Here is a 21,911-nt window from a genome sequence, read left to right on the forward strand (position 1 = left end):
TCTCTCTGGCTATTTTTATCGGCTTAAGATGAGGGAAGCTGCTGCAGGAGCTGGATGAGGTAAGGGGGCAGAGGAGCTGACTATCTGAAGTCAGATGGTCCCCCAAAGGAAGGGTGAGCTAGAGAGAGAGAAATGCATGTAGGGTTTATTATTTTTGTGTGGGTCTTTATATTTCTCAGGTGAGTAAATAAAACCCAATAATGTGTTAAATGTCTGTGCAGAGTGTGTGTTTGTTATGGGCTACATCTACCACATGGCTCCAGAGAGACCTAAACTGTAACCCAGCAGGCTCACACATTCAATGGAATTCTGGCAGAGGCTGTGCTTAAGCTGCAGGCAGAGTCTAAGTGGTCAGTGCTGGCTCCAGGGGCTGGGCAGCTGGGTCCTGTGCTTGCAACTCTCAGATAGGAGTGTTAGACAGAGGATCTTCACTCTGAGTGTGTGCCTAGGGGCCCCAAGACTGGGATAGTGCCTGGGCTCTGTTCAGACTCTAGAGCAAAGATCTCAAACACGCGGCCCGTGGGATTATTTTCTGCGGCCCGACAGCTCCCCGCGGCACACACACACCCGCCCCCCAGTGTTTACCTAGAGCTGCTCCAGCCCGGTGCCCCCGCGCCGCTCCAGGAAGCGGTTCCCCGTTCCTGGCCAATGGGAGCTTCGGGGGAGGTACCTGGAGGAGTGGCCAGGGCAACACATAGACCCCTGTGGCCCCCCCAGGTCCCAGCCGCTTCCCGGAGTGGCGTGGGGGCAGGGCAGGCAGGCAGGCAGGGAGCCTGTCCTGCCCCCAGTGTGCATCGGGCCGGACCCACCCCCCGAATCCCTCCTGCATCCGAACCCCCTGTCCTGAGCCCCCTGCTGCACCCCACATCCCTCCTGCACCCCAACCCCCTGCCCTGAGCCGCCTGCCGCACCCAGATCCCCTGACCCACTCTGCACCCCGACCCCGTGCCCTGAGCCCCCTGACACACCCCTCCTGCACCCCTGCCCTGAGCCCCCTGATGCACCCTGCACCCCCTGGGGGCAGGGAGGGGGTGGAGTTGGGATGGGAATTTTGGGGAAGGGGTTGGAATGGGGGCAGGGAAGAGGCGGGGCGGGGTGGGGCCTCATGGAAAGGGTGGAGTGGGGGTGGGACAGCCCTCGGGCCAATATACTAGTCCTCATGTGGCCCTCGTGGTCATTTGAGTTTGAGACCCCTGCTCTAGAGATTTAAAACACGTGGGTAATCAGATCTCCACACAGCCGTCTGGTGGGCTGCAGCAGTGGGAGCTCGACCAAATCTGTGACACATATGTTGTCCTCTCCCCATAAAAGGTGACCCAAAGTTCCACATATATAAAATCCTCTACTTTTGCCTAGCCACTTATCTAGCCAACAGTTCACTCCAGTATCATCTCTGTCTTATTTTGCTCTGTAACAGGAAGAATCCCAGAGAAGAGCATTTGGACTTTCTTCTCCTTCAGCTCCCTTCCGAGATCCCTGAGGTCTTTGAAAATCTGTGAAGCGTCATCTGAAGTTCTCATTTATACCAATATATAACATATGCAGGTGGAGCCTTGCCCACTGTCTTCTGGATCCCATCCAGTCTTGCTTATCTTGTCTTCACTATAGGAAGAGAGCACACCATCCTTTTGTCCCTTGCAGAAGATTCTGTCCCTTCTTCTTAATGTCATGCCTCCATTGAGGATTATCCGTCTTCTTTGGACAGTCAGAAATCTTTTCCTGGTCATGCTTGCCATCCTCGTCGATTGGGCTGAATGTCCATCCTCCAGTGTGGCCCATGTAGACTCCTGTTCCTTTCCTCTGGCTAAATCTTCAGAGACATATCTGCAGTTGCCATGCTGAGTACCTGATAGTGATGGGATACCTCTAGATGAGTAGAATTCCTCCTGTTTCTCTTTCCTTGCATGGTCACAGACTGCCCATCTTCTGCTTCTGGCCATGTTGAATGCTTCCTTGTGCTCTTTCCTCAAGTGGCCATGAATTGCCAATCCTCCACTCTAGTTTCTATTCTATCCTGCTCCCTCACATCCTGTTCCTTTTTCTTGCTGGATCTGTGGTAGTGATGCCTGAATTCAGTTGTCCAGGAACTTTTCTGTCTCTCTGATGCAGTGCAGGGTCTGTAGTTCTTCAAGAACATGACTCTTTTCTTCCATTTTATCCATCAGCTTGCACTTCATGCACAGGAATTATCTTCTGACAGGAAACAGAACATAGCACATCCCATCCATTGCAAGTCACAATAATTTTTCCATTGCTGACCATCATCTTGTCTGGTGTAGTATACGTGTACCCTAGACAGAACAGTGTCTAACCTCCCTGTGACAGAGTGTACTAGGCATTGACTATTTGCTGCCAGAGGCCCCATCATCTTGGCACACCTCGCCCTAAGAAGGTGCCCTGCTGGTAGGGAAGAGCAGGGAGTTCATATCTCCAGGAGAGAGGCCTCCCATGATCAGCTGCAGGCAGAACCAGAGTTGGTCCTGTGGTACCTAGAAGGGCCAAGAGTAGGCAGAAGCCAATTAGAGCCCAGCATGCGAGATAAAAAGAGCTGACAGCTTCCACTAGGGATGAATTCTGAGTTAAGCCAGGACAGGGAAGGAACATTCTCCCTGCACTAACTCAGGTAAACCGCATAGTCAGGAGCCTCACCTTGACAACATTGGCCTTAAGTATCAGGGGATAGCCATGTTAGTCTGTATCCACAAAAACAACAAGGAGTCCAGTGGCACCTTAAAGACTAACAAATTTATTTGGTCATAAGCTTTCGTGGGTAAAAAACCACTTCTTCAGATGCATGGAGTAAAAATGACACATGCAGGCAGTGGTGAGCTGGAGCCGGTTCGCACCGGTTCGCTAGAACCGGTTGTTAAATTTAGAAGCCCTTTTAGAACCAGTTGTTCCACGAGGGACAACCAGTTCTAAAAGGGCTTCTAAATTTAACCGGCCAAAAGTGGTGCCTTAGGCGCTGACTCCATGGGTGCTCCAGCCCTGGAACACCCAAGGGGAAAATTTGATGGGTGCAGAGCACCCACCGGCAGCTCCCCGGCCCCAGCTCACCTCCGCTCCGCCTCCTCCCCTGAACGCACCGCCCCGCTCTGCTTCTCCGCCCCCCCAGGCTTCCTGCGAATCCGCTGTTCGCGCGGGAAGCCGGGGCAGGCTGAGAAACAAGCGGCGGCTTCCCACTCAGGCCCAGGGAGGCAGAGCGGAGGTGAGCTCGGGGGCGGGGGCGCAAGGAGGGCTGCCCGCGCTGTAACAGGTAACTCGGGGGCGGGGGGGCACAGGGGAATCGCTCCCTGCCCCAGCTCACCTCCTCCACCCTCGGCCTGAGCAGGAAGCTGCGGCCTGCTTCTCAGTCCTCCCCGGCTTCCTGCCGAACAGCTGATTCGCGGGAAGCCGGCGGGGGGGCACGGAGAAGCAGAGCGGGGCGGTAGGTTCAGGGGAGGAGGCGGAGCGGAGGTGAGCTGGGGCCGGGCACAGGGCGGGGAGCTGCCGGTGGGTGCTCTGCACCCACCAATTTTTCCCCCTGTGTGCTCCAGCCCTGGAGCACGCAGGGAGTCGGTGCCTAAGGCACCACTTTTGATGTGATCAGTGGGGGAACGGCCGCTCCCCCCTAGCTACGCTCCCCTGCCCCTAGGAGCCAGAGGGACCTGCCAGATTCTTCCTGGGAGCTGCACCAGGTAAGCACCGCCGGGACTCCCCACCTCGCCCCCCCAGCAGGTGCCTCTGGCTCTTAGGGGTGGGGTGGGCACCCACTACGGTGGCCCACGAGACCCTCCTGCCTGGTTCTGGGGGCAGTCAGGGGACAGGGGAGGGGGATGGATGGGGCAGGGTTTCTGGGGGGTGACGTCAAGGAACGCGGGGGGTTGGATGGGGCAGGAGTCGTGGGGGTGGGCAACGACCCCCTCGTGGGGTGAGGAGGGAACTCATTGTTAAGATTTTGGCAGCTCATCACTGCATGCAGGCATTATATAATGACACATAAAGAGAAGGGAGTTACCTCACAAGTGGAGAACCAGTATTGACAGGGCCAATTCGGTCAGGGTGGATGTAGTCCACTCCCAAAAATAGATGAGGAGGTGTCAATTCCAGGAGAGGCAAAGCTGCTTTTGTAATGAGCCAGCCACTCCCAGTCCCTATTCAAGCCCAAATTAATGGTGTTGAATTTGCAAGTGAATTTTAGTTCTGCAGTTTCTCTTTGAAGTCTGTTTCTGAAGTTTTTTTGTTCAAGTATAGCTACTTTTAAATCTGTTATTGAAGTGTTCTCCTACTGGCTTTTGTATGTTACCATTCCTGATGTCTGATTTGTGGCTACTCAGAAATGCTCCTGTTTGTCTTCTTCCCTGTTTGCCACATAGAGGGTGCATTAAAGATGCATATTTGCTGATTTAGAGCAGAGGCCTGCTGTGTTCCTTCTCACCAATTCCACGCATCCCCCATGATGATCAAAAAGATCCAAGCCCCATCAGTCTTGTCATCTTAGTGGTGCCAGCATAGATAAAACAATGCTGGTTTTCAGACTTGCTGGAATGGTCAGTGTACTTTTATTACCATCTCCTAGCATCCCAAGACCCGCTAACAAAACCAAATGGACTGATCCAGGAATCTCTTTATCTAACAGCTTCAGACATGGAACTCTAATGACCAGTGATTTAATTTGCTCTGGGTGGTACAGGGTATACTATTACAGAAAATTGTATGCACAAACATGGAGCTGATAGCTTTTAGTGTGACTCAGCACCAGTCCCTCAGCTCTTTGACTGACTCTTGGCCCTCATGTTCTCTGGGCTTTCTCTTCAGTCAAGTTCCATCTATCAGATATCTTGGCCTGTCATATTCCTTGGGACAGATTCAAGTTATCTACTGTCTCTAGATTCATGAAGGATCAACTTAACTGCCACTCACCAGTGAACCTGAAACTAGTCCTCACAAAGCTGTGGGATATCATTTCAAACCCCTAAGGAGTACACCTTTTAATACCCACCTCTGAAAACACTTCACTGTGACTATCAGCTGCACCAGAAGAGTGAGTGAGCTTCAGGCATTAATGGCTGGATTTCCTACAGAGTCCGCGATTTTAAAGCCAGACCTTGACTGTCATCTAGTCTGACCTGTTCCATAATACAGCCATAGTTTTCACACACTGTGTTCCTGCATTTAGCCCAACAACTTGTGATTGAATAAGACCATGCCGTATAGAAATATACCCAGTCTTGATAAAACTCTTGTTAGAGAGCTTATTCCTTCACTCTCCCACTTCCCTGGTCCTTCTCGCATGAACAGAGAGCAACAATACCCGAAGTCCGAAGGTACAAACACTTAGATGTTTATTGGGGTGAACTTCCAGCAAGCTTAAATCCAAGTTTCTTTTTCCTTATTTTCGAATCCCAACTTACTTCCTGTTTGCCCCTAATTTATATAGTAATATTCTTAGCTATACCTTAACCAATCATTCTACTGAAATTTAACTAACCAATCCTAACATATTGTAACATGATTAGCTAACCAGTTATATCCCACCACCTTAATTAGTTTACACCCAGCAAAATTAATTATACAACAGACAGAAGCAATCACAGAACCAGACAGAGACCATGCCAATAAACGATAGCAAAGTGGGAACTATAATGACAAAACAATACAGAAGTGAGGATTTCACAACTACATCTGTAAAGACATAAGAGTTTCCCAGCTGTGTCTGTTGATAAGTGAGTTCTTACCACACAGAAAACTATCAATCTAAATTTCCTTTTACATCTTCTAGGCACTTCCCTTTCTCTGGAGGTGTTAGGCACTATCAGGACAGGATTGTATTCCTAACAGCCCAATAGCACCTTCTTTCAATGTGACTAGTTTGGAATGTGAGGATGTGAGCGGTCGCTTCCCAGCTTATGGCTGCCTCTGTCGCTTAGCCAAAGGCCTTAGCCTAAGAACAGGGCCTAAGACTGTCACAGTAAGAGAAGGACCTTACACTGGCAGACAGTGATTTTGATTGTTTCTTTTATACCTCTAACTAGCCAAGTGATAAGAATACACCTAAATTCTTAAAGTACAGGCCTTTGCAGACAGGCCTGAATATCTATATCCTAACAACTCTAGATCGGGGTGGGCAAACTGGCCCGAGGGCTGCATCCGGCCCTCCAGACGTTTTAATCCGGCCCTCGAGCTCCCGTTGGGGAGGGGAGGCAGAGGTTTGCCCCACTCTGCGGGGCTCCCGGAAGCAGCAGCATGTCCCCCCCCTCCGGCACTTATGTGTAGGGGCATCCAGGGGGCTCTGCACGCTGCCTCCGCCCCAAGCGCAGCCCCTGCAACTCCCATTGACCAGGAACCACGGCCAATGGGAGCTGCAGGGGTGGCGCCTGCGGAAGGGGCACCGCGTAGAGCTGCCTGGCCATGCCTTCATGTAGGAGCCAGAGAGGGGAAATGCTGCTGCTTCTGGGAGCTGCTTGAGGTAAGCACCGCCCAGAGCCTGCACCCCTGACCTCCTCCCTCTCCTTAAGCTCCTGCCCCAGCCCTGATCCCCCTCCCACCCTCTGAACTCCTCAGTCCCAGCTCAGAGCATCCTCCTGAACCCCCAACCCCTCGTCCCCAGCCCCACTCCAGAGCCCACACCCCCAGCCAGAGCCCCAATTTCGTGAGCATTCATGGCCTGCCATACAGTTTCCATACCCAGATGTGGCCCTTGGGCCAAAAAGTTTGCCCACCCCTGCTCTAGATGATGGAGAATTCAGTACATCTCTTGTTAAGCTGCTTCAGTGATTAATTACCCTCACTGCTAAAATGTACATCTTATTTCTAGTTTGAAATTTTTAATCTTTGAATTTCAGCCACTGGATCTTTTTATATCATTGTCTTCTACTTTGAAGAGCCATCTGTGATCAGGTACTTTCCCTCTTTAGGTACTTATATACTGTGATTAAGTCACCTCTCATCGTCTCTTTGGTAAATTAAACAGATAGAGATCTTTTAATCTCTCATTTCAAGGCACATTTTCCAAACCTCAAGTCATTCTTGTGGCTGGTCTCTGAATCTTCTCCAGTGTTTCAACTTCCTTTTTAAAAGTGTGGTCATCAGAATCAAACATGGTTACATAATATGCTAGTAGAGGTCTCACCAGTTCCATATACGGTGATAATGCCACCTCTCCACTCCCACTAGATAGTCCCCTAGTATTACATCCAAGGATTGTGCTCACTGCATTGCACTGGGAGTTCATGTTCAGCTGGTTCTCTTAGATTACCTCAAAGCCCTTTTTAGAGTCCCCACTTTCCAGAATACAGTCCCGTATCCTGTAAGTGTAACTACATTCTTGTTCCTAGATGTAGGACCATGCATTTGAGCATATTTCTTGTTTTAATTGCATCTAGATTACCAAGCAATCCAGATCACTCTATATAGTGACCTTGTCTTATTATTTACCACTCCCCTAAACTTTATCAGCAATGATTTTATACTTTCTCCTAGCGCTCATTGAAAAAATACTGTACAGTGTTGGGCCAAGAACCAATCCCCAGAGGACCCGAATAGAAACACCCCCACTAACTGATGATTTTTCATTAACAATTATATTTTGTGATTGATCAGTTGTCTAGTTTTTAATCCATTTAATTTATATATATAAATAATATTTGGTTTTGTTTTATAAGGACAATATTGTCCTCAGGCTTCATTCTAAGGTGTTTTGGGATTTCCACATAAACCAGAGTACCTCAATACAAGTATTGTTCTCTAAATCCCATGCCCATTGTAAGAGAGCACTGAGGACTGACAGATGGGTCAGCACTCTGAGCACTGTAGCCTCAATTAGTTCCCTTAGAAATGGCTCATTGAACAATTAGGTAATCAAAAGCAGAGGCTGGATTTAAGAAACTAATTAGCCCTCAGATGGCTAACCTGATAAAAGCTAGGAAGGAAGTGTTACAAAGTAGGGGAGGACATGGCTAGTTGAGCCTGGAATGAAAGTGATCCCTAGAGGGGGAGATCTCTTTTCCTCCTAGGGGCCCTGGGAAAGAGGGGCTGAAAGATATAAGGATTTAAAATGGTGATGTTTCACTGTCCTGGTGTTGGAAGGATTTAGAATAAAATACATGCTGAACACTAAAAGAAAGTTGGTCTGAGCAGTTTCTGGGACATCAGAGGACTGGGACAGAGCATTGCCCCGTCACATCCTGCGGAGGAGAGTAAGGTAAACGGCTTATATGTTAAAAGGGAAGTTAACTTTTATGTAAATCTCTTACGTATGTAAGGAATCCCTCAAATTATTTGTATGCTATGGAGAGCATTGTCAAGAGAATGTCACTTCTCTCCAGAGGCTCTGTAAGTGGATTACAGTGTGCATTGAATTGTGTTATACTCTGGCTAACCTTACAGCTCCTTTAGGCCTTATAGTGTACCCCTCCAGCACTACTCACTGGGGGTGTCAGGGTTCCCTCCGCACTCTGAACTCTGGGGTACAGATGTGGGGACCGGCATGAAAGACCCCCTAAGTTTATATTCCACCAGTTTACGTTAAAAACTTCCCCAAGGCACAAATTCCTTCCCTTTCCTTTGGACGGTATTGCTGCCACCACTAAGTGATTTAAACAAACATCCAGGGAGGGGCCACTTAGAGCCCTATCACCCCCTTCTCCCCTTCCCCCCCAAATATCCCTCCCCAAGCTCCTTCACCCCCTTTCCTGGGGAGGCTTGAGAATAATATACCAACCAATAGGTTAACAAAGTGAGCACATACCAAATCCCTGGTTTTTAGGACACTGAAAATCAATCAGTTTCTTAAAAGAAGAATTTTATTAAAAAAAAAAAAGTAAAAGAATCACACCTGCAAAATCAGGATGGAAGGTAACTTTACAGGGTAAATAAAAAGATTTAAAACACAAAGGACTCCCCTCTGGACTCTACTTCCCAGTTACAAAACAAAGGAATAAAACTACCTCTTAGTATAGGGAAAATTCACAAAATAAAACAAAGGATAATCTAACGCATTTCCTTGCTATTACTTACAATTTCTGTAATTTTTAGATGTATAAGTTCAGGATCTTTTTAGGAGCTGGATTACCTGCTTGGTCTCTCTCTTTGTCCCGAGAGGGAACACACAAAGAACACAAACGAAACCTCCCTTCCCCCCCCAGATTTGAAAGTATCTTCTTTCCCCATTGGTTCTTCTGGTCAGGTGCCAACTAGGTTTATTGAACTGATTAACCCCTTACAGGTAAGTGATTTTGTACCTCTGGCCAGGAGGGATTTGATGTTACTTAATACATAAAGGTTGTTACCCTTCCCTTTATATGTATGACAGGAGGCGTTATTCAACAAAGCATTTTAGCATTGTTTAAGTCCGTCTCTATCCAGCAAAGCACATACGCACGTGCTTAACTTTAACCACAATCTTTAGTTTAATTGAAGTCAGTAGGATTTAACCACATACATAAGTAGGGATCTACTTAAATCTCGAAGAAATCACACATTTTTCGTGGGTTGGTCACAGCATAAATAGCAAATTTCACAGATGTGTTCCTACAGTGTGTATATATACAACAAGTATTGCATTCAGAGTAACAGCCGTGTTAGTCTGTATTCGCAAAAAGAAAAGGAGTACTTGTGGCACCTTAGAGACTAACCAATTTATTTGAGCATAAGCTTTCGTGAGCTACACATCGATGAAGTAAGCTGTAGCTCACGAAAGCTTATGCTCAAATAAATTGGTTAGTCTCTAAGGTGCCTCAAGTACTCCTTTTCTTTTTGCAAGTATTGCATTGTACTACAGTTACATTTGTAAGTTTCCCTGGATAAGGGAGCCTGCTAAATCAGGGTTTTTCAAACTTTTTTCTGGGACCCCCTTTGAAAATATTTCAGGCTGTGATGACCCCCTCCCCCCCCCCCCCCCCCCCCCCAAAAAAAAAAGTTACGGGCTTCCCTTTCTCTCTTCCCCCACCCCCCACCCCCCACACACACACCATGCCACCCTTATTTCTGCACTGCTGCTGGCAGCGGCACTGCCCTCAGAGTTGGGCACCTGGCTATCAGCTGCCGCTCTCTGAAGGCAGTGCAGAAGTAAGTGTGGCAATACCGTGATCCATTAACAATAGTCAAATTTCATGGGGAGACCAGATTTCATGGTCTGTTATGCTTCTTTCACAGCCATGAATTTGGTAGGGTCCTGTACATAAGTTCTGCACTGAATAGGGATGGTCTGTTGAACTGGGATTTGGTTTCCTGCTTAGAAACAGCAGAGTTGTTTTAGTCTCTTTTCACCTGAGTATCAGAGGGGTAGCCATGTTAGTCTGCATCCACAAAAACAACAAGGAGTCCGGTGGCACCTTAAAGACTAACCGATTTATTTTGGCATAAGCTTTCATGGGTAAAAAAACCCCACTTCTTCAGATGCATGAAGTGAAAACTACACATACAGGCATAAATAGGCGGGCACATGAAGAGAAGGGAGTTACCTTACAAGTGGAGGGCCAATTCAGTCAGGGTGGATGTGATCCACTCCCAATAATTGGTGAGGAGGTGTCAATACCAAGAGAGGGAAAATTGCTTTTTTAGTGAGCCAGCCACTTCAGTCCCTATTCAAGGCCAAATTAATGGTGTTAAGTTTGCAAATGAATTGTAGCTCTGCAGTTTCTCTTTGAAGTCTGTTTTTGAAGCAACGCCTTGTCAACACTGGTTCTCCACTTGTAAGGTAACTCTCTTCTCTTCATGTGCCAGTATATTTATGCCTGTATCTGTAATTTTCACTCCATGCATCTGAAGAAGTGGGGCTTTTTATCAACGAAAGCTTGTGCCCAAATAAATCTGTTAGTCTTTAAGGTGTCACTGGACTCCTCATTCTTTTTCAACTGAGAACTCTTCAACCCACTTTCCCCTGGGAAGTGTGCCTTCCAGATTGCCTTGAGTGGGACCATACAGAGACTTCCAGAGAAAGAAAGATTACTAACCTGTAAGCGCTGCTGTTCTAGGAACATCTCTGTTTATTCAAACTACCCACCAATATTCCCTTCTTCCTTAGGTTCTCTATTATTCTTAGACCCTGAGACTGAGGAGAAAGGAACAGAGGTGGTTGAAAAGCTGCACTCCCTTATAGAGACTCAGGAGCTGAATATTCACAGGCACCACACGGCACTTATGCAACGTAGAGTTACTAATTGTAAGCTGCTGGAGCATGGGCAGCCTACCTAGTGGGTGGAGCAGGACCTTATCTGGTCGTTGTAGTAGCAGTTCAGAATAGTGGTGGGCATAGATCCAGGAGTCAGGTGCCGGCTGAGGGTGAAGCTGGAATCAGGGTCGAGGATCCAAGCCAAGGGTCGGAACCAGGGTCACGATCAGGACACCAAGCCAGAGGGTAAGTTGAACTCAGGGTCAAGAAGCCAAGCCAAAAGTTGGAACTGGAGTCAGGATCAGGAACAAGGCAGGGCATCAAAGACTAGACTGGAGAGGACAGGGGGTTGGGCTGGAACAAGGGCTGGAGGAAGGACCAAGACAAGCCCAGCTCCGGGTGTGGTACACACTGAGCAACCACTATGCTGCTGTCGCTGTAAGGCTCAAGTGGCAGGCTGCTGGCTCCCCTGCCCAATCAGGAAGCAAGGCCATTTGGAGAAGGCTCATTGGGCCTGCTGGGCTTGCTGATTTGCCTAGCTATCAGTCAGGGAGCTAGCTGTGCTCCTGACTGCCCCTTCCCCTAGGGGACCTTCCAGGGGCCCTGGTCTTGGTTTGTTGGAGTTTTGCTGGTGAAATTCCTATAACAGGAAAGGGGTATGGATGTTTTCTGTGGCCTCCCAGGATTGCTTCTCCAGTCCGTACCCCTTCCAGTCCACTAGGTATTGGAGCTTACCCTGATCCATTAGGAATCAAAGATTTGATGGACCTCATATTCTTCCTGCCTTGGACCATTATGGGTGATTGTGGTGGATCCATCTGATTGGGGAAGGGGTTGTTGATTGGTTTAGGTGGGAGAAATGAAAGATGGGGCGGCTCTTGAGGGTCTCCAGGAGCTGGAGTTTGAAGATCACTGGATATATTTTCTGGGTGGTCTGAAAAAGCTGGAGATAATTGTAGTTGAACTTGGCAGAGGGATGGGATGACTTTAAATTCTGGGCTGGAAGACAGACCTTATTACCTACATTTAAGTCCAGGGCAATATAACAATAGTGATCAGCATAGCTCTTAGAAGACTCCTTGGCAGCAACCAAATGCTCTGTAAGCTCTGATGAATTTGCTGAAGATGGAGGGCCAAGTCCATGGCTGCCAAAACAGAAGGGGCCTTCTGATAGTTCAGGCTGAAAATGGGGGAGAAAATCAAAATATCCAAAGAATGGGCTTTGCTGGGTGGAGGCATGGATTGCATTATTATAAGCAAATTTGGCTAGGCATAATGGGGGAATCCAATCGTCTTGGTAAAAATTCAAGAAACAGCAGAGGTACTGTTCCATTGTTTGGTTGACCCTTTCGGTCTGGCTGTCAGTCTGAAGATGGTAGGCAGTTGAGATGAGGGGTTTGGTGCCAAGAAGGCAGAGGAATTCTTGCTAGAACCAGGAGACAAATTGGGTTCCCCAATCAGAAATTATGTCCATGTTCCAAAAAGAGCTGTGCCATTTCATGGCCTGATTGAAGGGTACGGCAGGGGTGAAATGGGCCATTTTTTTCAGGAGGTCCACAATTGTCAGGACCACCAAGTGCTCTTGAAAGTGAGGCAACTCCACTATGAAATCCATTGAGAGGGTAGACCAGGGGTGTGGAGGCATGGGAAGGGGCTAGAGAAGGCCCAGTGGTCTCATGTGATATTTTTCAGTGTGGGCACAGAGATCACACATCTTAACATAGTCCTTGATGTCTTTTCATTTGTTTGCCATCAGAAATACCTTGAAATCAGATTCTTAAACTAGACAAAATATCCTGCCCTGGGGAAGTCATGGCACAACCTCAGTGCTTGTAGTTGGGGGTCTCCTTCAGGAGTGTAATGGTAATCACTATGGGTAGAGGAGGCCTTGACTCCAGGGAGGCATAGGGGTTTTCCAGGGACTGGCAGATTGGTGCCATAGATAGGTCACTGGGGAGCAGATGATGGTCATTAGATGGCCTTTGCCAGTCCCTCTGATGAAATGGGAGGGTTTGATAATGGTGGTCAGAGCTTTCTCCTCTACTTTGTAGTGCTCGTTCTTGTGGGACAGGGCATCTGCCTTCCCCATTTTAGTCCCTGGGTGTAGGTGACTGTAAAATTGAATCTGGATAGAAAAAGTGTACACCAGATCTGGCGTTGGTTTAACCGTCAGGCTGTCTGTATGTATTCTAGTTTTTTGTGATCAGTCCAAACTTGGACAGGAGTGTGGGCCCTTTTGAGGAGATAATGCCACTCCTCAAAGACAGCCCTCATGGCCAGGAGTTCCTTGTCTCATGTCATAGTTTTTCTCCATTAGGGTCAGTTTCCAGGAGAAAATGGTGCAGAGGTGAAGTAACTGGTGGGAAACTGCAAAGTGGGAAAGAACTTCACCTATTGCAGAGTCTGAGGCATCAGTTTCAATGATTAAGGCCTGAGTGAGGTCTAGGTGGGTTCAAATGGGGGTGGATGTGAAGGGTCTTTTCAGGTGATCGAATGCGGCCTGTGTGTCAGTGGACCAGGTGAATCTGGCCCTCCTCCTTGTGGAGGGACATTAAGGAAGCGACCAGGCTGGAAAACCCCTTAATGAATCGCCTGTAAAAATTTGCAAAACCCAGGAATCACTGTGTCCCACACACATTTGAGGGTGCCTTCCAGTGTCATCACCACTACCTAGCAGGGGTCTATGGCGAGGCCTGCTGGGGAGATGATGTAACCCAAGAAGTACACCATCTCCTTGTCAAGTTCACACTTCACAGGCTTGGCATAGGGTTGATTCCGTAGCAAAGCCAATCTAGAATGATATGTACATGATGGTCATGGAGCTCTTGATTTTCAGAGAAGATGAGAATGTTGTCTATATAGATGGACCATGCCAGCTAGGAAGGTGGAGGGACGAATAAATTGCTTCCATAGGTTTTCCTCTAGGTAATTCCGGAAAGGTCTGTGTAGGTCTGGCTCAGAGAGAGTGTAAATGCCTCCAAAGAGAAGCTCCACTCCCCAGATGGAGTTTGATAGGGCAGTCATAACTGGTGCAGTGGTAGGGTGTCCATCTTCTGTGTGTTGAACACCTTGGTGAACTCCAGGTATTTGACAGGAATCTTAGGTGTGGTTGGGCCCACTGTTTTGTGTCTCTGGGAGTCTTGGGGGTTGGAGCGCACCATAGAGTGTGGTCATCTGAGGACAGGGGCTCAGGACACATTCTCATTGGCATTGCAGGGAGCAGAAGAGAACTGTCCTTGACTGCCAGCAAATTAGGGGGTCACGGGCAATGAGCCATGGGGCACCAACAACAACTGGTGAATGCAGGGCACGGATCACCCCAAACTACATGTTTTCCTGGTGGCCACTGCTGGTGGTGATCTCTGTGGGCACCATCTCATATGTGATGGGCCCTAAAGAGAGGGGTGACCCCTCATTGGGCTCAACAAACTCAGGAGAGTCTTTGCGGGGGGTAGGAATCCGATGATTTTTGACAATTTCTTGGTTGACACAATTACCAGATGTGCCTGAGTCAACAAATGCCTCCAAGCAGATGTCAGGCATCATGGAGTGCCAGAGGGAGGGGAAGATGTGTGATGTGCTGGTTAGGGATTCTCAAGATTCCAGCAAAGTGGCAGCAGAGTGGCTTACTGTGAGGTGAAGTGAAACACTGACCCAGACCCAGACCCCCTATTGGGACTGGGTTCTGGCGTTTCCCAACCTGGAGGAGTTTTGGTTCTTGGCTGAGCATGTTACAGAATGCTTGGATTCCTCGCAGTACAGACAGAGAACTAGAGCTATTTCTCATTGTACTTTTTCTCATTGTAGAGTTGGGGTCGAACTTGGTCACTCTGCATCAGCTTGGGGTCTGTTGGATTACCCAGAGTTGCATATGACAGAGAGGTCCAATTTGATGAGGTTCAGGGACTGCCCTTGTTCCATTAGCCCATTAGCAATCAGGGTGGATAAAAATCAATGATTTTTTTTTTAAAGAAATCAACAATTTTTTTTTTTTAAAAAAATTGGATGTTTTTGATAAAATGCTTTTTGAGGAAAAAACCTATCTAAAAATAGTTTTAATTAAGATACGTTATAGCTCAAACATATCTCATCATGTATTAGGGATTATAAATTCTAATTCTATACTATGAAACAATATATTCATGTAATGTTTCAGAAAAGTTTTGTAAATGAGTTCCAATAGTTCATGGATTAGGGACCCAATTTTATGGGGTTCCAGGGGCATCTGTATCGATTATTTAGGTTAATCTTTCTATCTACCCAATGGGACTCAGTGCTCAGTCTAGAAGATACCATCAGAGATGCCTAGTTTTGCAGTTCTCAAACTGGATTTGTCTCCAGAGATAACATGCTTATTAACAGCAAAAATGATTTTAAATAAATAAATAAATACTATATAGAGGTGAGAAAAACAGACCTCAACCCTATTGTCCCTCTGCAAATTTGTGTACACAGAGTCAATCGCTTACCTCTCCCTAAAAGTGCAAAGTTTCAAAAAGTTCAGTGAATAGAAGATTGTTGGGGGTAGAATAGATCTGGACAAGGAGAAGTCTGGAGATAAATGTGAGAAGGGAGGGACAGGCAGAAGAAACAAAAGTTGAAACTGTTTGAGCAGCATATTCCAGAAGTCTTGAGATCTTTCTCAGTGTAGCCTTCATTGATTTGAGATCTACCATACCATTCTCTCAGTAGAAGGGAAAACCTATAATGGCAGCAGGCTGTAAAAGAGACCCAGTTTGGGAATATTTTAATGAAGTTCCTCTACCTGTGGGTAAGACAGGCACACGTGCAAAATGCAAACAGTGCAACAAAGAAATGCAAGATAGAAAAGAAAAGAAATCCAAATGAAACAACATCATGAGAAGTGTTCCTTCTCAGGAGGAAGCTGTGTTGAAGATGATGAAAGGAACATGTCTGAATATGCAGGATTTTCAGGTTGGTAACAACCAACAAGAATGCACTTTTATGTAGAAATCCATGATTAAATCGAGTCTTCCTGACTAGTGATTTAAATCAAATCCACCCTGTTATCAATCCTAATGTACAGCTTGATCGGGGCCCCCTAGGGCACGTGTGGGTTCTACCTGAGCTAATTCATCTTTAAAAGGATCATTGAGTCCTTGCTGGAAGTGATTTTGTTGCACGGCCTCATCCCAGCAGGGATCAGCTGCCAGGCGTTGAAACATGGTTGCATATCTGATGATAGGCTGGGACCCCTGCCAGAGGGCTTGGAGTGCAGCTTCTGCAATGCGCTCTCTGTTAGGGTCATCAAAAATACTTGCCATTGTCTAGACAGACTCCTCAAAGTGTTCAAGAAGAGGGTTAGACGGCTCCAGTAGTGGGGAAGCCTATACCAGGGCCTCTCTGGTAAGCAGACTAATCACAAGTCCTACTTAGGAACAGTCTGTGGGGTATGATAGCAGTTGCAGTGCGAAGAGCCGGTGATATTAATTCGTAAACCCCCAGAATTGGGACAGTCTCCAATGAAAATATCAGATGGGGGACCTTGGGCTCTCAGGTAGCAGGTGTGAGGGTCGGGAGCCTGCAGGCACCATCCTGGCATGTACACCTGAGCCTGAAGGACTGCATTCTGTTCTAAAAGTGTGACTTCTGATCCTTGTGGACTGTTCAAACTGTAAGCTCCCAGGGTGTGGTTGGCCTTCTTAGGGTGGAGTGGGACCTTATCTGGTGGTTGCAATGGCAGTTTGGGATAGTGTTGCGCGTCCATCTAGGAGTCAGGTATCAGCACAGGGTGAAGCCAGAATGAGGAGCCAAGCCAAGGGTCAGAACCAGAGTCAGGAGCAGGGCTGGGAGCCAAAGACTAGACTGGAGCTAAGGTGAAAGCTGGAACAAGGGGTGGAGGCCAGGAGCAGGGCACAAGCACAGCTGGGGATGTGGTATGCACTGAGCTACTACTCTACTGCTGCCGCGTCAAGGCTCATGTAGTGGGCCGCAAGCTCTTCTGCCCAATCAGGAAGCATGGTCATTTGGAGAAGGCTCATTGTGCTCAGCTGAGCTTTCTGGGTTGCCTAGTGATGAAGCTGGGGGCCAGCTGTGATCCTGACACTAATAACTGAGATTTAGTCATGGGTATTTTTAATAAAAGTCATGGACAGGTCACAAGAAATAAACAAAAATTCACAGCCCATGACCTCTCCATGACTTTTACAAAAAATACCCATGACTGAATCTCTGCTCCTGGGCCCTGCTGCTCTGGGGGGGCCCTGCCCCAGTGGTAGGAGCTGATTGCTCCGGGGGGCCCGCTACTCCGAGGCTTCCGGGGACCACTCTCCCGATGACCCCGGGACCGCTGCTGCTCAAGTGGTCCCCAGGGCCACCCTTGGAACTGATGCCTGGTGCTCCCTGGAGCCACTGCTCTGGCCACTCCTCGGACCATTGCTGCTGGGGCACTCCCCAGGACCGCTGCTTGGGTGCTCGCTGGGGCCAGCTGCCCAGGGACACTCCATCACTGGCCAGAACGGCTGGCCCTGGGGCCGCTCCAGCAGCGACTGGCCGCGGGGTGCCCGAGCAGCTGGCCCCGCGGTCAGCCACACTGGCTCCTGCAGCTGTGGAAGTCAAGGAGGTCGTGGAAAGTCATGGAATCTTGACAGAATCACAGCCTTACTAATAGCTAACCTCCCCTCCTTTTGTTTCCAGGAAATCAGTACCTAAAAAAGCAGTAAATGCGTATATCATTGGCAGGCTGGCATATTCAAGAACATGTGAAGTTCAGTTTTGTCCTAGAATTGTCATCTTCTGCAGCCAACTTCAAACAGTTTTTATCTCGAAGATTTGGGGCAACAACACATATCTTTAGAAAGAATTATGGCTGAGACTCAGGCTCACAGCAAGAATCAAGGATTTGCTTAGTTAGCAGTGTTTTTTTTTAATTCCTTTTCCCAGACTAGTGCCTTAACTCATCAATTCCCTCATAATTTATTTCATTTTGGATGTCATTCTAGTTTTTCTACCTAATTTTTTTAGAGGTAACTATCTATCTCATTATTTTAGTTTTATGTAATTCTTTGAACCTGTGTACATTCTATCTTTTATCTCAGTTTTCCCCTGTTGCAGCATCTTAACTTTAGGGGGGCAGTGCAGTCTAGTGGATAGAACTCTAGACTGGAACTCAAGTGACTAGGACTCAGGAGTCCGTCACTAGCCTGCTGGGTGACCCTGAGCAAGTCATTTCAACTCTGTACCAAAGTTTCCCCATCTGTAAAATAATACTTGCCTCTGTTGCATACACTTTAAGAACTATGCATGAAAATCTAGGACTTATTATAGTTACTTCACTGTTGCATGTTTTATTGAAATTCTCCAGGAGCTATAGAGTGTCAGAGTAGGGATCTGTCACAGTATGTATCTCTGCAGAAGAGATAATTACCTGCTGCCTACTCATCCCTGCAAATGAGCATGTTCAACTTCCATGGATTTCAAGGAAAACTGGGCACTTTTGATCTTTTGTTCTTGTAAGATAAACAGCTGATAGATCTTCATTCACTAACCCACCCTCCCATCTCAGTGTTGGGAGTTTTGTTAACTCTCATTTTTCTTTTTTTCCAGTTCTAATTTTTTTGTTTCAGTAATAAAGAACTGGCAGTTCAAGGCAGTGGGGGTCCACCTGATGACACTGGAAAGGTGGCAGACCATATCCTGTCGGAAGTCAAAGGCGTAAAACTTAAGAGTTATAGAAATTCCCTGTGATCTCCTTCACAAAACATGGACCCACGAGTATCAAACTATCACAACTCTGCATTGTTGCAGAAGGGCAATTACCACTTAGTGGTGGGAAAATGTCTAGAAATTATATAAACAGCATATTTATATTTTAAAATTATCTTGACCCTTATGGGTTAACTGAATGAAGTAACTTTGTGTTTCAGGCTTTCATGCTGCTCTGTGATCTCTTGATGATTTTTAGCCACCAGCTGATGACTGGAGGTAGAGAGGGTCTTCAACCTTTGGTGTTCAATCCAGACTCTGGGCTCCAGTCTGAACTCCTTAGCTTTGTGATGGACCATGTCTTCATTGACCAAGATGATGAGAACCAGAGCATGGGTATGTTTAGCCATCGCGTTTTGTACTTGTCCTCTCTCACCCAACACACAAGACTTTTGCACTGCAAAACTTAATCTGGTCAAGTACAGATTCTGTTCAGGTGATGTCTAAAAAGGAAGACAAATTATACCACATACTCCAAGACAATTTCTCATATTTCCCCACATATCCAGCCATGAAGTCTTTGGTTGTAGAGGTGGCTGTACAAAGATCTAAAGATGGACAGGTGCATTCTACTCCTTCAAATAAGTCTGGATTTACTGGGGAGAAAAGTCTCTCTTCCTCTATTTTAGGTTTAAGGGTGATGAATTACCAAGCTATAGTGGCACACTACCAATATCCTCTTTGGGGCAACATGTCAGTGTTCACCAAATCTCTCCAAGATAAACATAGAAAACCCTCATGTGCCATCATTACGGAGGGACATTAAGTTGTCAAACATGCCCTGAGAGCATTGTTTGATTCTTCAGGTTCTGCAGTTAGAATCTGCAATTTCCATTGGAAGGTATGTTTTGCTTAGATCTTCAGGCTTTCTCTGAAACCAACTCCAAGGCTGATGATTTGCCCTTTAGGGAAAAGGATTGTTCAGTTCCGGAACCAATGAGTTTCTGGAAAAATGAAGGAGCAGGTACAGACCTAGACTCTTGGGCATTTATCAGCAGTCCAGGAAGAGACCTGGAGTATCAGTTCTCAGGTACCAACACAACAAAATTCATCATCTTCTTTTTCCTCACACATTACCCAAAGGAGACAATAGTATCATCAACAATATCGTCCTCAACAGTCTTCTCAGCAAAACAGAAGGAGCTTTAAACCACAAACAGGAGGTGAACCAATTATCTTCACAAGCTACTGTGCCAGGCCTTAGGTCCCAAGTTTGACATAGTGTTTGACATAGCTGTGGTCCAATTTTAATCTAGTCTCATTCCATTCAGAGACCATCTGCATCTAAACATCTATTACCACAGACAAATAATTTTAGAAATTATTCACAAGTATCCAATAGAATTCAAAATTATTCCTCCTCAATCCCCTCCTCCGATCCCTATCCAGGGACCCCTCTCAGAAGAACCTGTTGAGATCAGCGCTTCTGCCCTTCTTGCCCTTCTCAAATACTGCAGCTGAGGCCTCACCAGTGCCAACTAATGTGGGACAGTTAGCTCCCGTGATTTACATACGACACTCCTGTTAATACACCCCACAATGATGATATGCTTTTTTGCAACTACATCACATTGTTGACTCATATTCAATTTGTGATCCACTAGAAACCCCAGATCCTTTTCAGCAGTACTTCCACATAGCCAGTTATTCTCCATTTTGTATTTGTGCATTTAATTTTTTCTTCCGATATGTAGTACTTTGCACTTGTCTTTATTGAATGTCATCTTGTTGAATTCAGAACAATTCTCCAATTTGTCAAGGTTGTTTTGAATTCTAATCCTGGCTCCAAAGTGCTTACAAACCCTCCCAGCATGGTGCCATCTGAAATTTTATAAAGATACTCTCCATTCCATTATCCAAGTCATTAATGAAAATATTGAATAGTACTGGACCCAGGACTGACTCCTGCTGGTCCTACTAGATGCATCCTCCCAGTTTGACAGTGAATTATTGATAACTACTCTTTGAATATGGTCCTTCAGCCAGTCATGCACCCATCTTATAATAATTTCATCTAGACCACATTTCCCTAGTTTGCTTATGAGTATGTCATGTGGGACTGTGTCAGAAGCCTTACTAAAATCAAGATGTCTCACATCTAATCCTCTGTTAAGGTCACCGTTTTTTTTATACTTACCTGTGGGCTTTTTTCACCTGCCCCCTTTGAACCTAGGTTAAAGCCCTCCTCGCTAGGTTGGCAAGCTTAGGCAGCAGTACTGCCTCCACAAAGCAACTCTGACCCTTCAAGCCTTCTCTTCTTCAGGGCGCAACTGCAACGCGAGCTGGAGGCAGAGGGAATTATGGGAACATTGGTGGGGTGCTATTCATGCCCTTGGCCCAGAGCAACCAGGGCTTGAGGGACATGCCCATCACTACTGTTTGAAAAAGTTCTGTTCCCAAGTAGCTGGTTCTGTAGAGGCAATATAGTTAGAGAACAGGTGTTACAAAAGGTAAATGCCCCCCTTTTATATACCAGTTGTTTCAGAGTAGCAGCCGTGTTAGTCTGTAGTCGCAAAAAGAAAAGGAGTACTTGTGGCACCTTAGAGACTAACCAATTTATTTGAGCATAAGCTTTCATGAGCTACAGCTTATGCTCAAATAAATTTGTTAGTCTCTAAGGTGCCGCAAGTACTCCTTTTCTTTATACCAATTGTGTTTCTTTAATCTGGTTGAATTCACTCCACAGTGAAGTGATCACTGTTCTCAACATGTGTATCTAACGTACTTCTTTACCGAATTGGTGGAATCTCATTTATTATGTCATGGTCTGTTATTTTCACGTTTGATTATTATATCTTGTTATTTTCATTGACGGAGGGAGTGCTTATGTTGCATTTTATGTTAATGTTTTTCACAATCAAGTGACATTTCTCTTCTATTATTTGTTGCTATTTTGGAGTGCCAGGAATGTCAAATCAAAGCATGTACTAGAGATTTTGTTGCAAAAATCATTCTGCAATGTGATTGTTGTTTCTGATTGTTCATATGTGAAATACATAGGTTCAATGTAACCAGATTAAATAAGCATCTGTGAATTGTTCTCTTGCCAAGATCGTTAACAAAAAACAGCTTGAGTTTCACTCTCTTTGGTTTT

The 21,911-nt window shown here is 46.5% G+C and overlaps 1 protein-coding gene across 4 annotated transcripts in view; it reads left to right on the forward strand.

Moving 5' to 3' along the window:
* The window catches only part of STAG1 (stromal antigen 1), a 365,202-nt gene that overhangs the window by 282,457 nt on the left and 60,834 nt on the right, over window positions 1-21,911 (forward strand). For all 4 annotated transcript variants that reach the window (XM_037909148.2, XM_037909146.2, XM_043521994.1 and 1 more), the window contains one exon: window positions 18,979-19,153. In XM_037909148.2, the coding sequence (XP_037765076.1) occupies window positions 18,979-19,153 (175 nt within the window). The remainder of the gene's footprint in view (window positions 1-18,978; window positions 19,154-21,911) is intronic.

The sequence above is a fragment of the Chelonia mydas genome, chromosome 9 (genome assembly GCF_015237465.2).
Source record: "Chelonia mydas isolate rCheMyd1 chromosome 9, rCheMyd1.pri.v2, whole genome shotgun sequence".
NCBI classification, from domain to species: Eukaryota; Metazoa; Chordata; order Testudines; family Cheloniidae; genus Chelonia; species Chelonia mydas.